Raw genomic sequence first — 16023 nt, 5'->3', positions numbered from 1 at the left:
GTTCGCGGGATTGTGGGAACATTAAGCTAGTTTTACCTTCGCCCAGACTTCAATCAGGTCCTTGCCGCTAATCCTGATCCCTTCAACTTCAGATAAGAACAAAAAAGAATCGGAAATGCGACTTGCTGCGTGGGTAACGAACCCCGTGTGCTGTAATTTGGGAGCCCCGCCCGTCTGAGTGCGCTGTGTATTTTAGTACATTTGAAAAGACGATGACCACGAGCGTCAAAGGGAGCCGAGCAGGCCCAGTTTGTTCATCCCTGCATGTGGAGGCTCCTTCCTGCTCCGAGCGTTTCTGAACTTCCAGGCGAAGCAGATTCTCTCCTTAGCTGGGTGCGTTCCTCTCCGCTCCCTCCTCGTGTTTGCATCAGACTACAAACTGAATACCGCATATTTGACCCCCCCTCCTCTTTATTCTGTCCTCTGGCTGGCAATCAAGCATCTCTTGAGCCGCTCCGCTTTAATGATTCCAACCAATCCGAACAGGAATGTGAAGTGTTTACAGTTTGACGTCCCTCGCTGGAGGAAAATCCGATGTCTTTTGCCCCCTCTTATCGACTTAATAACACAAACGTATGATTCAGCACAAAGATGTGCCTTTTGGGAAATTACATGCATGAGGGGAAGGGAAAAAAGGGGGGGGGGAGTCATGTTACATAACTGTAGCCAGCTGGTGTTGCTTGGTCCGCTGTGGAGAAAACTCCAAGTGATTGCCTGATGGGGGGGTTCTCATGGGGGGATGAGGCTGCGTACTGATGTGGCACAACTGTCTTTTTTAGGTTAATGGATGGGGGCCGTAAGGGCTCATTTAAAGACGGTGATCGGGCTGTGCTGATAACAGCGGGGGTTTGCGTATGGGAGGATCCCCACCGATTAAACGGCTGTGCGGAGGATCCTGAACGCCTCGTTCCCCCTCTCCGTGGCTCCGTGGTGACTCTGGCCCACCTCCACCTGTCCCTGTTTAAATGAGAGCGAGCCGAGGAGCTCTTTTCTTAGCTCCCTGCCACCATCCCAGGGGTCCCTGCTCTATTTCTGAGACACGCACTGCATGACGGGAAGCCAATACCCCCCCCCACCACACACTCTCTCCACACTGTCAAATTGCCCTCCGCAGCAGCAGAGGTGAGCTCGGGTGCAGCTGGTCACGGGCGCCGATGCGGGGATTGGAACAGCTCCGGCCCGTGTGATAAAGTGGCAGAACCAGTATGCTGCGGATCTACGTCACCCCCCACCCCCCGCCACCCCCCACCGCCCGTGCATTTGCATTTCAGACGCTGCGATAAATGCAGTGGACCCTAAACTCAGCCTGAACTCCAGCGCTAAACTGCGGCGTCAGCGGCGGTTTTTCCCGTCCTCGCCTCGTCTTCGGAAACGTGTCTACGAGATTCACTTTCTGCTGCGCTTGATGCCAGGATCGCCGTCGTTGGTATGGAATATTTATTACTTCAAAGCAGCTGCTTTGAAGTAATAAATGTACCAACCGTCTTAAGGCGACCCAGATGTTCTCCAGCAGACACGTGTTCTAAATTAGAGCGCCCACGCATCACTGCTGTCACGTATTGAGCTGAGCGGATCAGCAGGTTTCTGCCAGTGACTTCCCTAAAAGAGCCAAAATGGCCGCTGTGGGCAGGACACCTGATGGGGGACATCGAGCAGCCTTTTTTCTGATTTTTAGCTGATCCCTGGTTTCATTCATGCGCAGTGGCTTCAGGTTGAAGGTCTCTCAGAGACCTTTAGACTGGAAAAAACCAACAGTTGGGTTCGGTTCGCGACCCAGGTTAAACCTGTGTCAGCACAGAGCTGCATGACTCGGCATTTTCTTCAACTCGCCGCCTCCGCTCAAAGGCCCAGTTCACTTCCTGTTACAGCGAGCCGTCACCTGTTGGCGCCTTCTGGAGGGAGCTTCTCCCAGTTCCCCGTCTGCCCAAAATGCCCTCCAACAACATCTGTTTCTCTTTTATGCTGCTCTTTTTTTAGCTCTGCTCCTCCTTTGGTTTTTTTGCCGCAGTGAGCAAACGGGAAAATACGCTCCAGAACTTCGGAGGATTCCACAGCTATGCGTGGCCTGGAACGCCACGCACAACACCCCCCCCAGTGTGAGGGAACTTTGCTTTTTTTAAAGTGGGGTTGTAACTTCAACCCCGTTGCTCTTTTCGGTCCGCTGATTCTGTGCTGGAACGAAGTTTAGACTCCGCAGGCTCTTCCTGGAGCCGCGGGCCTCGCCGCAGAGCCCCCCGGTATTGCATCAGTGTTCCAGTCGGCGCTGTTGCATCACGCCGTTATCGGCTCGGGAGGCCTCGGCTGCGTGTCGGCCAACGTGAGTCAGGTTCTGTGTTTGTTGGAGGTCGTTTAAGAGGCCAGACTTTGACTGGCTGAGAGCAGATGGTCTGGATTTGCTGCTGGCAGCCTGGTCCAGCAATCCCTGCCCCACAGACCCGCCAAGAGCGCCCGCGACCTCGTCACCGCTCCGAGGCCCGCTCCGATTTTAGGACAAACGCGATAGGGAGTCACCTGTGGCGGGGTCCAGCCAGGTGTGGCACACAGATGCTGATATCTGGACCTCGCACATTAGCGCCTGGTTTCCATCGTGGATCTCGGCGTGCTAGGCAGCTGTTAGCATCAGCCCGCTGCGGCGGAGCCCGCGCCTCCTCTGGTGGGACGCGCTCCGCTTCTTCTCTCCCAGCCGGCGTCGATGCCGACGGAGCCGACTGACTCAGGCTTTGCTCTGCAACACTCTGCCACCGCTGCCCCTCATCTCACAACTTCTCCCATGGAAACAAACCTAGCATTAGCCCCGCTTCCATGACAACCCGCGGTGAATCCAGTTTGACCTTCAGCTGCGATTCGCTATCTCACCATCCACCTCCACCCCTCCTTCCATCGCTGTCTCTCTCCAACTGTTCCACCCCCCCCACCCCGCACTAATATATATTTCATTTCTGCTCCGTAGCCCACATTCTGTTTTTTTTTTCTTCTTCTTCCCCACCTGTGTGGGCGCCAACGCTGCTTCTGTTACACAAGCGGTCGATCCAGCTACACAGGCTGATGTCATCCTTCAGCGGGACAGTCTGTTCGTGTGCGCCCGTGTCCCGCGGCCCCGCGCCTCTCTCTGACTCAGTGGTTTAAGCTATAGCAGGCGTGTGGATGCCTGTTGCAGAGCTGCAGGTGCACATCGCGCTACGCTCGCCGAAGCACAAAGGAGCCATTGTTTCCCTCCGCTGGCGATGCAGGCGGGGTCGAGGCGAGCCTGGAAGGCTTGAGTCAATAATCACCAGCCGTCCGGGGTGGTTTTACCGGATGTGCCTTTCCCTTTTCGTGTCAGTTTCTGCGGCGTTCTTGTCTGCGTCTGTGCGCGGCCTCGTGGGTTGTGTCGCCACGCCGACCAGCCTCTCTGCAATAACGCCGCACGCAGCGTTTCTATTCTATCTGATTCTCTTTATCGAGTCTGGATTGGATTTTTTCCCCCTGCTAACTGGCCAGAAAGGTTTCTGTTGCTGTTGTCGTCGGTGATACGATATCGGAGTTGCCATGGCAACTATTTGCATCTCCAAAGTGTGATTTTTTTTTTTTTATTCATTTTTTTTCCCCTCTGTCAATCCTTTGGCTTCAGTCATCATACAGTAGTGAAATTACAGATGAAAAGATGGAGACTCATTCATGCTGCACCTTTCTAGCACACGTGCGTGCGCGTGTTTCTGTACTGATCATTTGTTAATTGAGCCAGCTAGTGCAGACCAGTGAGAGAACGCCAGAGTCTTTAAGCCTCCAAGGGCTGTGATCGGGGATGAGTGTCTCTAAGCTTCTTAGCAGGCCTGCTGGGAACTGTCAGGATGCTCTGCCTGCTTCTGTGGGGGGGGGCAGCTCGGCTGTTGGGCCGCGCCGAGACGAGCCGCCCTGCTGTAGGAGCAACGGGGCCCTCTGGCCGACTGTTGTCATCATGAACATGTAAAACGTAGACATATATATACGTAGAGAGATATACATCAGTAAGGTAATCTTATTTCCGCAGCGTGGGTCGCTAGGCTAGTGGTTTTCGGCCAATCGGATGGAGCCTTACAGCCTGAGACGCAACATCATTTTATTATATTTTTATTATCTTTAATAGGTTTAATGGTGTGTAATGGTGGTGGGAAATTTTGTACAGTGCTGTACGTTTCTTTGGAGATGCTAATTTCCCTGATGGACACCCCCTAAAGGGATCAATAAAGTACTCTTGAATCTTGAATCTTGAATCCCTGTGATGCAGTGGCAGATGTGAAGGAGGCGTCACTTTGGTGTATTTTTGGTTCATGCAGGCATTAGAATGTTCTGCTTTTATGTGGACGTGGCTATGAATCAAGGCGTGAAGTAGATGTGTTTTCGATGTTTGCGCCAGTTTGTGGGTTTCTGCATCTTTGGTCTTAGCTTCGATAAGGAAAGTTCGCTTTCCTCTGATTTGGTTTCCTGCCTGATTTCCAACGCGTCCCTAAAACTGTCGCTGATTTCAACACGTTTGAATGGTCTCGACTGCGTTTATTCACCCAAACGGAGCGTTTCCTGTAAAAATGCCACTGAAATCCCTCTTAATTCTCGTGCATTCAAACTTTTCCATTAACGGCCCTTCTGTTTGACGATGACTTGAATGAAAGAGCTTGTTAATGTTTTAAGGCTGTAATGGCTTTTGGGTCTTACGGGGGAAAATGTGCATCTCATTTGTCTTCCGTACACGCAGATGTCACATTGTGTCTGTACCTGTCCTCCGCTCAATGTCGCTTCTCTTGTGTTCCTTTTCTTGACAACGCTCTGCACATTCAGAGGAGGCAGCCTGTAGGTACATGGCGATGAAACACTCTTCCAAGCTGCATGGGCCTCCTCATATCGCTCCTCTTCTCTCCGCTCTAAGGAAATGCTCTGTTTTCATCTTTGGTTAAAGAACTCACATTTGCCTGGTGTTGATCAAAGACAGAAAGGTCTGGGCTTACTGCTTAAAGGCCAGAGTTTAGTTTGAAGCTTAAATAGCTTCAATCCATTATTATTGTCTTGTCCCTGCACCTTCCACCACCGTCCATCGTCCTGGTTCCGGCTCGTCCTGTGTTTTTGTGCTTGCATGGGCTCTGCATCGTTACCGCCTGTTCTTTTGTCTGCTTTTCCACCTTTTTCCCCTCTGCTTCCAGACTCTCGAACTGCTCCTCACTTGTGTTTTCTCCCTCTCCGTCTCTCCGCGCAGGGGACGTCCTGTTCCAGATGGCTGAGGTCCACAGACAGATCCAGGTGCAGCTAGAGGAGATGGTTGGTATTCCAAGCTCCGAGGGTTTGTAGCCGTGCCCACTCGGCTCCGGCCCGAGCACCCCAACAGCCGTTTAGGCACATCATCGCTCAGCCCAGCGATGCGTTCGAGTGCCGCTGACCCGGGTCGTCCCCGTGGGGCGTGCACGTGATAATTAAGTAACACAAACTGGTATTAAAAGAACAAACATGTCGAGTTAGTTTAAATCCAATAGCGCAGAGGGCGGATTGCAATAACGGCGTTAACACGTGCTTGCGTTGGCATCGCCTGGTTAATTAATGTACAGGCAGATGTTCTCGTCAGGCGGGTGCCCCCGGAGCTCCGGGAACCTGAGACACTCATCAAACCTCCGTTTCTGCCTGTCTAAGCATTTAACTAATCCACCCTCGATACCTCAGACTGCGAAATATTCCAGCAAATCCTGACATCTATGTGAGATTGGAGGATATTTTAAAGCTGGTTATTACTTTCATCTTTATGTTTGTGGATCGTGAGATGAGTTCATGGCCTGTGAAGTGTCACAATATCGACAACGAATCTGTCAGAACGTCTGTTAAGATTGAGGAAAATGGGCGACAAATAAGTCCTCCTGGGTTTAACCTTTGACCTCTGCTCCTCTCTCGCCAGCTGAAGTCCTTCCACAACGAGCTCCTCTCCGAGCTGGAGAAGAAAGTGGAGCTGGACGCCCGCTACCTGACGGTGGGTATCTGATCTTCCCCCGCTCCCTGCACAGCAGAGCTGAGCGCGGCGCCTCAGATCTGCAGACGCCTCATGTGACTGGAGCCATTACAGGCGGAGGTGAAGCCGTCTCCCGATCAAAGTTTGTCTCGGAGACGATCAAAGGACGCATTTGTGAACAGAGTGGAGACGCGAAGCAATATTTAATGTGTGCTCACCTGTCAAGGGTAGACTAATTACATAAAAACCTGTATCTGTGTGTGTGTGTGTGTGTGTGCGTGCGTGCATGTGTGCGTGCACGTCTATAGAGCTGTTCTACATTTGTTATCTTTAGAATGAGTGGGTTGCAGCCTCAGCATCGCCATGCGTCGCTTTGGGGGATGGGATTTCCTCTCCAATATTATATTTGATTGTGGAAAGGACACACACACACACACACATACTGGATATGATGCCAAATCACAGCCCAAACAGGGTTTGTTGATGCGTCTTGATTTGAAATCAGACGTCTGTGTGAAATCATCCCTTTCTAACGTGCTGCCAGGCGTGTTTGCTGTCTGACGTGAGTGCAGAAGAAGCTGCAAAAAAAACAAAAACATCTCTGCACATCCCAGAGGTTTTGCCATCCATTACTTTTAATGAATTTGCCACAGATCTGCCGCAGTGATGATGGCAGTCATTTTGTCTCAGTCTTTGTGAATTAATGATCCAAAATTGCGAGAGACTGAAAGGGAGGCTCGCTTGTTTTCTGAGAGCGTGATTTTCCCAGCAGCGCTTCCCTCTCTCTCTCTCTCTCTCTCTCTCTCTCGGTCCCTCTCTGCTCTGTCATGTTCATTTTAAACGCTTATTCACGCCGTTACAGAGGTTCCACGGTCTGTACAGTAGATGGAGGCACAGGAGCCCCCTTCCCAATCCACTTTTAAATCAGATTAAATCTCCTGGATTAGCATATCTCCCTTATTTGCGTGAAAATAACCAAACTTCCGGCTCCGGTCCTGCCTGCACATCCCTCAGTTATGAAATCTGGGTTATCTCCATCTGGTTCTGATGCAAATGTGGGTGCTGAACCCTCTCTTCCAGAAAACCACACAAGCGTCTCCACACCGGCCACTGTTTCTACAGCAACGAGCTCCGGCGCAGCCTGGAAAACAAAGTTGTTGTTCTTTTCCGTGAAATAAATCATCAGCTCGGCAAATTAAATCGATTCAACAAAAGAGATCTGGGCCGCGAAAGGTGGGACAAAGCACCAGGCTCGTTCCTCAAGTCCCACGTTATTTGTTTCGTAATAATCTTAATAAAATAGATGCTCTATTTTTACAAAGGCAAAACAAAAAACACCCCCCGAGTCTGCTTGAGATGAGTCAGGAGAGCGTCGGAATCAGCTCGCTCGTTTGGCTCGCGGTGTAAACAGAGCCGCTTTAATTTGTGCTCTTTTTAATTGGTCGCGTCTGCTCTCTGTCGCCCCCCGCAGGCTGCCCTGAAGAAATACCAGGTGGAACACAAGAGCAAAGGGGAGAGTCTGGAGAAGTGTCAGGCCGAGCTGAAGAAGCTGCGCAGGAAGAGCCAGGGCAGCAAGAACCCGTCCAAGTACGGAGAGAAGGAGATGCAGGTGAGACGTGGCGCTCCGCTCCGCATGGCGCCTCCTCTGTCTCGGATTACTGCGGATTAGCAGGACGACGTGCGCAGACCAAATCGGCTCGTTTTAGCAGAATTTATGTGGGTTGAAGCTTCATTAAAAAAAGAGAGAGAGAACCTTTTTCTTCATGAAGTAAACCAGTAAAATGCAAGTGTGGGTGTGAAGGCAGTGGTGACAAGTGCCCTGAGTGGGAAGGGAAATGGTGGAGGTTTGATTATGAGTTGTACACCCGTGCAAATCATTTCTACACACCGGCAGCAGACTGTGTGCTTCAGCTTTGATCAGGATCTACATTGACCAAAAAGAAATTGAATACAACGTACATAGTTAGGTTTTATTCTGCATTATTACGTAGATGTTGATGTGGGTCCTCCTCCATGCTGCTAGCATGTAGCCTATTTTTCAGTACATATTATTTTTAATCTATTATTCTAATTTGATTCATTTAAAAAAAATGCAAGAAAACATGTGTTAGCTAAAATTTTCTGCCACACACTTATCTAGAAACGGTCACAAAAAAAGTTCCTCAAAGGCCACCGTAGGAAAATGGAAGGTGTTGAATCGCTTCAGTTCATGTTCCCACCACTAGAGGCGTCTTTGCTCGTCATTATCCGCACAGGAAGCCGCGGCTGCAGTCAAGGTTCAGGTGCACGAGGTTGCCGCGGGCAGTCTCGGTGCGTTCGGGACGGCTGTGCGGGAGCCATCTGAGTCGCACCGACTCTGACTGATCGCAGCATCATCAGCTCTCATAAGACCTCATAACCTGCAGTCGGTTCTATTTTGACGAAGAGGGAAATCAATCCCGCTCCGTCATTTTCGGCCCGCGTTCAGCGACTCCGGGCGTTGGACGGTACCAACGACAGGAAGGCTTTGAAAGGAAACCGCTGAGAAGAAAGTTAAAGTGGTAAAGCCCCCCCCCCCTCCTCCTCCATCACTTCATATCCGTGTGAGCGGAGCCCTTCTTATTATCTTTCATTAAAAAGTGAAATAGGTTTGATCGCGGCCCGGCAGGGGCCGTAGACGGTGGCCGCGGCTCATTGATCGCCATCTCCTTCTCCGCGCTCCTCATTGTTGTCCATCGCGCTCCTCCTCTCTCGCAGCTCCGTCTCATTACTGGGTGTAAAGCCGGGAAATGCTGATCAAATCCCAGCAAAAGTTTTTCATCTTGATAAGCTCCTTTTGTGCCGCGAACCCATCTGAGCGGGATGAAAGCCGCGCTTCCTTTTGTTTGGTCAGACTTTCTTCAGTGTGGACTAATAAAAGTCCACAGGAAGGAGATGAAAACGCCGTCTGTGGTCGCTGGCTCGGCGCCCCGGCGACGGCCTACTTCCTGTTCCGGGTGGAATAATGTCACGATTAATAACCTATTAATAACACATTCCTTAACATATTCTACCACAGTGACGTCGGTCCCATTCCTGCAATCTTTACCTACGGTTAGACAAGCAAGCCTGCGACCGGAAGGTTGCCGGTTCGAATCCCCAGATCCCCATTGTAAATGTGTTCAATAGAGCTGGAGGTAAAGTTTCTCACACTCTGCCTCTAGTCATTAATCAAAAGTTTCCTGAACTTTCTGTTTTAGTGGGAAAGAACTCTGGTTTTATGGGCGTTCTATAGCCGAGGGAGCCCGTTTTGATCACTCTGATAACTTATAACTTATACTTATAACTTATTGGGGTTTAAATATTGAACGAGATCTGGAGTTGGAGTTTCATAATCTGTCTTAAAATGTGGCTTTAACTTAAATTCTGGCTGGAAATCCAGTATGGGGTAATGGATTGTTTTAAAGGTGCATTAGCATCTCGAGCGCTGCAGCATTTTATTGCTTTCGGATTGTTATTTTTTTATTTGACTCTTTTTTTGTGTCCTGAATGTGTCAGTTAAAGTTCGAACACAAAACAACTCCAACTGTAACAGGCTCCTTCTTCTCTCTCTTTTTTTAATCCTTTGCAAAACAAGTCATACCAGTTGTGATGTAACCCGAGTTTGTGCAGATATAATAGCGGGCGGCTTTTCCCACCGCGAACCTTTGAGTTGTCGGAGAACTGGGTCGTATGGATTTCACGAGAGGAGCGGAGAGGGTTTGTCACCTTAATGAGGTCCGGCTTGGCCTTTTAACCAGGCGCCGTTCCAGACAGAATCGATTTGTTTTTTTGTTTTTTTTTTGAGAATAAAGTCAGTTCTGAGTTCATCCTGCTAATGGAATACCGCAGGGCTGAGTGTTCCCGGCAGGTGTGGCCGGCGGGAAAGTCGCGTGCTCTGGCGGCTGCAAATTCAAATGCACCCCGGCAAGATGAAGGCGTGAGTGGGAGCTCGGAGCCCATAAACTCCGCTAACGTTTTTTCTGGAAGGAATGACGACGCGTCGTCTCCTGCTGGTTGGGACTGGGATTGACCCTCAAACCTTTGGGCCATTAGCAGACTGTTAGCACATCGCTGGTTGTGAACAAACACGTCGTAAAGATGATTTAATCTGCACGATTAATTTGATCCAATGTTCAAGTCGACATTGTGGCTCTCTTGACGAGAAGAGCACTTTTATCCTCGGGGTCGGTTTAACCTTATTCGGAAAAAAAAAACCCAAAAGAAAGCAGCCGAACCCTCAACCAATCGTTACTAGGTCAGATTCCTGTCGGTAAATATATCCCTCGTTTGTAGGTCAGCATCTATCAGCAGATGTCGGCGCCGCTCGTTAGAGAGAAGCGCCTGTTGTCGCCGTGCAGCTCCTGACGTGCGCGCGTAGGACCCCAAAATGCCGCGTCTCGCCCGCAGCTTCCCGCCAGCGTCAGTGACCATCCTGGAGCCCAGCGTGACCGCTCCCATTTATAGAGACGCCCCATCACACTGCCCTCATTACACACACACACACACACACACACACACACACACACACACACACCTGCATCTGCCACTGTTGGACATAAATGAGATTGGAGGGTCTTTGAGACGTCCCTGTCTGTGTGGTGGGATCTTCAATAATACCCCCCGCCCCCCGGGGGGCTAAAGGTCCGACAGCGGAACCTGGGAGGGGCGGCTGTGACCTCTTTGGGCCACACGATCGTCTGGGGCTCCTGTTGTGCTGCTTCACTTGTTTCCCCCCTTTTCTCATCAGTTTGTGGAGACCATCAGCAGCAAGCAGACTGAGCTGGACACCTTCATCGCCGAGGGATACAAGACGGCGCTGTCCGAGGAGCGCCGCAGGTACTGCTTCCTGGTGGACCGCCAGTGCGCCGTGGCCAAGAACAGCAGCGCTTACCACGGCAAGGTGAGTCCGGCTGCAGCGCCGCCCCTCCGCAGCTGCTCTGGGAGCTCATTCCCGTCATCATCATCCCCAATAAAACGGCGTCTCCGGCTCCGGGTTCCCTCCTGTCCAGCTCCATTTCCACTCCCAGCGTCCGGTCGGAGACGCCTAATTTCAAGTCACATTAGCTCTGATCGCTCACCGGGGCCTCTTCGCTTTGGAAGTTCATTACGACTGTAGACGGTCCCCAGCTGACGGGCGCATCGCAGGCGTCATCCATTGATTGAAATCGGAACATCAGTTTCCCCTTAGTTTTGCTTCCAACTCTGGAATTTTACGATCATTTTTTGTTAAAAATTCTCCCACTTTGTACTGTTTAAGTGTGTGTGAGTCTGTGTGTCTCTGTGTGTGCGTGTGTGTGTGTTGCTGTGTCTCTTTTCACTGCAGTCATTAATCAGGATGGGGGTGTGCGTGGGCGAATTCACCTCCAGTAAACTGAAGAACCCTCTCCCAGAGGGCTCGGTGCACGTGCACGCGCGCACGAAGCGATAACACCTGTTAAACTTGGTGTAAAAACGGCGTCCTCCTCGTGTGCACGCCTGCGTTCGCGGCGCCCCCCTGCACACACGGACGCGTATCTGCCGGTCCATTTGGCCGCTCACGTGCTCGTCGAAGGAGGAACGCTGGTGTCCGCGGGCTCGGAGATGCTGAAGTGGGCAGCTTGGTTGCACCCACGCAGCACATTAGCATAGCTGCAGCACGGGGCAGTGGTCAAGGACACCGTCGAAGGAAAACCTTGAAGAACCGAACAGTTTTTTGATCACCGACGGCCCGTTTGATGACTCGGCAACACGGTGTCGGAGACCGAACCCCCCCCCGCCAGCTAAAATGAGCAGGGGGAACATTTTCTCCAACCGTACCTGCGTGGTTTTTCAGAGCTGTTCGGAGCTCATTCGAATTGATCACTTTAAAGAGTTTAGATGTTTGTGGTCTTTCTGAAACTAAACGGCGCCTAGATGGACGTGATTCAGCTCCGGTCGAGGCTTTTCCCCGTCTCACTGTCTTCCCTCTTCGCCTCCTTCATCCAGGGCAAAGACCTGCTGACTCAGAAGATCCCAGTGTGGCAGCAGGCCTGTTCAGACCCCAACAAGCTCCCTGAGAGGGCCATGCTCCTGGCCCAGCAGATGGGCTCTGCTGCCATCGCGGGCACCAGCCCGCTGCACACCTCCAAATCCAACCTGGTCATCTCTGACCCAATTCCCGGGGCCACGCCTCTTCCTGTCCCCCCAGAACTTGCTGTCTTCATGGGCAGTGGCCTGGGACACCCATCGGTGAGCTGAGGAACAGCCTTTATTTTCCTGAGTCAGCAGGTTGTCTGGTAAATCCTCCGTCAACGCGCGTGTCAACTGGTTTATTCCAGAGGCTGATCGGCCCTGATGGCATGTCCATGGTCAACGGGACAACCGGAGTCCACGGGGAAGAGTATTGGACGGATGGAGGCACGTTGTCCCAGGTGAGGCCTTCGTCCCCTCAGACCCAGGGCCAGGCTCAGGCTCAGCCCCAGAAGCAGGTCAGCGACGTCTACTCCAACACCCTCCCTGTGCGCCGGCCCGCTCCCGCCAAGAACAAGAACCCCGTGGGTAAGACCAAGCAAACCGGCCCGAGGAGAAGTCGCTGCAAAGGCCGCGGACTCAATCCTGTCTGTCTCTGTGACCCGGTCAGGAGAGACAAGGACCCTGCCCAGGTCCAGCTCCATGGCCGCAGGTCTGGAGAAGAACGGGCGCTCCCGCGTCCAGGCCATCTTCTCCCACGCCGCAGGCGACAACGGCACCCTGCTGAGCTTCTCCGAGGGAGACGTCATCACCCTGCTCGTGCCCGAAGCCCGCGACGGCTGGCACTACGGCGAGAACGAAAAGAACAAGATGTAAGCGCGGTCCCACCTGTCTGGAGGACGGATAAGTGTTCGTCCCAAACAGTGACCTTTGCTTTCTGCAGGCGCGGCTGGTTCCCCTTCTCCTACACGCGCGTCCTGCCCGAGAGCGACAGCGAGAAGCTCAAAGTGAAGTATGCCGCATTTTTCCCGCCCTCTCAGGAACCCGGGCGCCGACCTCACGTCTGAACCTTTTGTTTCCCTCTTCGCGCAGCCTGCATCACGGGAAAAGCAGCAGCACGGGGAACCTGCTGGAGAACGACGGCTCGCTGCCCACGCCCGACTACGGCCTGACCGCCCGTCTGCTGGCCCAGAGTCTTGCACAGACCCGCCCACGTCCCTACAGCATGGCAGGCTTTGGTACACAGGTACGTTAGCGTGTGTAAACAACCCGCAAACACACGTTTCCGCTTCGAATGTTTACCTGTTTACCTGTCTAATCCGGCCCAGTTCCACCCTCCTGGTGGCTGCTGCCCCCTTGTGTTTAAATGTCGGCACAGCAGCTAAAATATGGCCTTTATGTTTTCAGAACGCTGTTGAGGATTATGATGGCCGCTTTGCCACAAGGTAAGCGTCTCCTTCTTGTCCCGTCCCCTTAGTTATGACTGGTATGATGACTGATGTGGCATAAAGATTGTTGTTGGAAGCGGCGCCAGTCAGATGTAGAGGTGGCCCAATAAAAAGCACCTTCATTATCTTCAGATTTGGAGCTGACCTAAATAACCTAATTTAGTGTCTGCTCTCATCTTTGTTTTTCACTCTTAATGTATTTTTATTAGCCTTAAATGACCAAGCAGGTCAGCGTCTGGTGCCTGGTTGGTGCTGCTTGACCAGGGAGACTTGAGGTTGAGATTAGGATCTTCTTCTGTTCCCGTCCAGTCAGACAGTGCCTCTTTTTTTATCTGTGTATATAAATGTTTGTTGTGGGACTCGAGAACTAAAGAAGCCCCTTACACACAAGCTCAAAGAGGGGCATATTGGGGGGGGGGGGGGGGGGCAGTGTTTCGGTGTGAAGACTGTGCAGAGATGTAAGGAGCAACTGAGAATTGCTGGATCTAAAGCTCCAACATGTAGCCATTAGCAGCTAACTGCTCACTTTCATCACTGCCGCGCACCTGTAGAAGGACGTAGCTTCCTAATTAGCCGCCGCAGCGCGCCCGATGGCTGCCTGGGGTGGCCTCCTAACGCCTCCCCTGCCCCGGTTACTGCGCTGCTCCTGTGTGTAAGAGGCTAGCGAGCGATGTGGCGCGCGTGTGTTTGCGTGTGTGCGCGAGTTTGACAGCAGAGCTCCCGCTGACTCGCCTCAGCCATCACTTCCTGTCAGCCTGGGCCTTCGGGCTCCGTTTTGCTCGTCTGCTCTGACCGTGTGTATTTCTTTATCAGTATTTGGAGACTGTTCTGCAGGGGGCGCCGCCCCCCCGCTCCCCCCCCAGCAGACTAGTCCCCCCCCCTCTCCTGGAGATGGCTCCATCCTCCCATCAACAGCGTCTCTCGCTGAGTTTTCAAACCTTGGCCGCGACTCGTCCGGCCCACAAACGGGTTGATGGGAGCACTGGAGCGCACATCTCCCCCGATCACGGCGGGTGCGTTTGGGGTCGCAGGTGTGGCGGCGCCCTCGCGTCCCCCCCACCTACGCTCCTCCTAAACGCCGCCGCGCCTCTTTGTGCCTGTCTTGTCTCTCTCCGTTTCTCTCTGAGTGTGTCCGACCTGGCAAGCTTCCTTCTCTCTTTGTTCCACAGTGACAGTCCTGAGGGCAAATTGATTTCGACTGTGTGAGAACAGACAGACAGACAGACAGACAGCTCCGGATAGCACAGGCCTCTTCCTCCCCCCCCCCCCCCCCCGTCTTTCCCTTCCTTTTAGCCTGTCCACATGTCTCCTCCTCCTCCTCCTCCTCCTCGTCCTCCTCTGCCTCCACACACACCCCTTCTCCAGGTGGAAGAGGCCAGTTTCATCCCTCCTTTCTGTCCTCTCTTCCTCCCCGGGTCCCTCCTCTGTCCCTCCTTCCCGTCCATCCTGGGTGCTGCTGCTGCTGCTGCTGCTGCTGCTGCTGCTGCTGGGGCCGGTGTGGACAGTAGCGGTTGGTGGTTGGAGGATTGCATTGAGCGCGACAGCCCGAGCGGGGCCTACCTGCTGGGCGTGCAGCGATACGGACTCTGAATAGCTCTGGTCTCGGTCCACCATCGCGGACTGTCCTCTCAAGAGACTGCCTTTGCTACCGCTCGTCTTTCATGCATGTACATGGTTGTGTCATTTTGTCCAACTGAAGGACATGTTCATGTACTGTACAAGTGCCGACAGACTCCTGCGTCATTGTTCTGAAGCCACACGGCTGAATGGCCTTTAAAGCACACGTGGGCGCAGTATTATCCAGTCCCCACACACACTCACACACACACACGCACACACACTTCTAGCTTTGTCCAGGCTGTGCAGCACATTACTGTTCCAGGAACCCCTGTAGGTCGCTGTGCTTCCTCGTTTGTGCAAGGTTTCAGTTATTTCCCCGTCCAGAGCCAGAGTCTCTCATATCTGCCTTACTTTGCTTCTCTTTTTTTTCTATAACACACAATTCCTGCGCTTCGGGATGATCCGGTATATATATCTATACATACGTATATATGACTTGTTTCTGTCCGCCCAGCGGGGTCTATCATGGTCACTGCAAACGCAGTTTTGTTTTGGGTTGAGTTGTTTACCTTTGCTGCCCCGGGACTGTCCGAATGAACTGCCTCGCTGCCATGTAACGTCCGTCTGTCCCCCCCGCTGACGCTAGAGTCGTCGAGCGTCTCCTCGACGACGGCTGTGATTTCCTTTTATTCTAAATGCCAATTTCAGTGTTATTTATGATTGTATTCCCAAAGTGGCTATGTAGTTTTTTCCTTTATCTTCCCTTATATTTTTTTGGGGTGGGGGTGGGGTTGTCTTTTCTTCTTTTTTTTTTCTTTTTTTTAAAAATGTCCTTGTGAGAAAAAGATCCCGGGCGGGTGGGACGATGAGAAGCTCCTCATCCGTTCAAGTGTTCATCTTATGCATGCTGTGGAGGGGAAAACCAGGAAAATGTGATACTGGAAAACAGACCTTGAATGTACGGTGACTTTTTACAAAGGTATTCTAAATAAAACACATCTCTATATATTAATAAACAGCCTGGTCTGATGAGAAATCTGTTCTTTCCTCACGCTCTTCTTTCCCTCTCACGCCGACATTTAAAGCCACTTTTGTGCTAAACATTTCAACCCCGGTAATGCCGGCAGCATCCGAGCGCGCCCG

At 52.1% G+C, this 16023-nt stretch overlaps 1 protein-coding gene across 10 annotated transcripts in view; it reads left to right on the top strand.

The window, feature by feature from the left end:
* The window catches only part of LOC101072459 (brain-specific angiogenesis inhibitor 1-associated protein 2-like), a 29875-nt gene that overhangs the window by 11930 nt on the left and 1922 nt on the right, over window positions 1–16023 (top strand). For 2 of the 10 annotated variants that reach the window (XR_003888432.1, XM_029835942.1), the window contains exons 4-13: window positions 5207–5268; window positions 5894–5965; window positions 7416–7553; window positions 10692–10844; window positions 11909–12151; window positions 12241–12460; window positions 12543–12744; window positions 12816–12879; window positions 12965–13118; window positions 13280–13317. Coding sequence is in view for 9 of the 10 variants with exons in the window: in XM_029835942.1 (XP_029691802.1) it covers window positions 5207–5268; window positions 5894–5965; window positions 7416–7553; window positions 10692–10844; window positions 11909–12151; window positions 12241–12460; window positions 12543–12744; window positions 12816–12879; window positions 12965–13118; window positions 13280–13290 (1319 nt within the window). In the remaining variant the exon portion in view is untranslated. The other 8 variants (XM_003964716.3, XM_011604023.2, XM_029835944.1 and 5 more) reach the window with 7 other exon arrangements.

Source organism: Takifugu rubripes, chromosome 5, assembly GCF_901000725.2.
Source record: "Takifugu rubripes chromosome 5, fTakRub1.2, whole genome shotgun sequence".
NCBI lineage: Eukaryota > Metazoa > Chordata > Actinopteri > Tetraodontiformes > Tetraodontidae > Takifugu > Takifugu rubripes.
The sequence above is the reverse complement of the archived record's forward strand: the minus strand, read 5'-3'. Positions and strand labels throughout refer to the sequence as shown.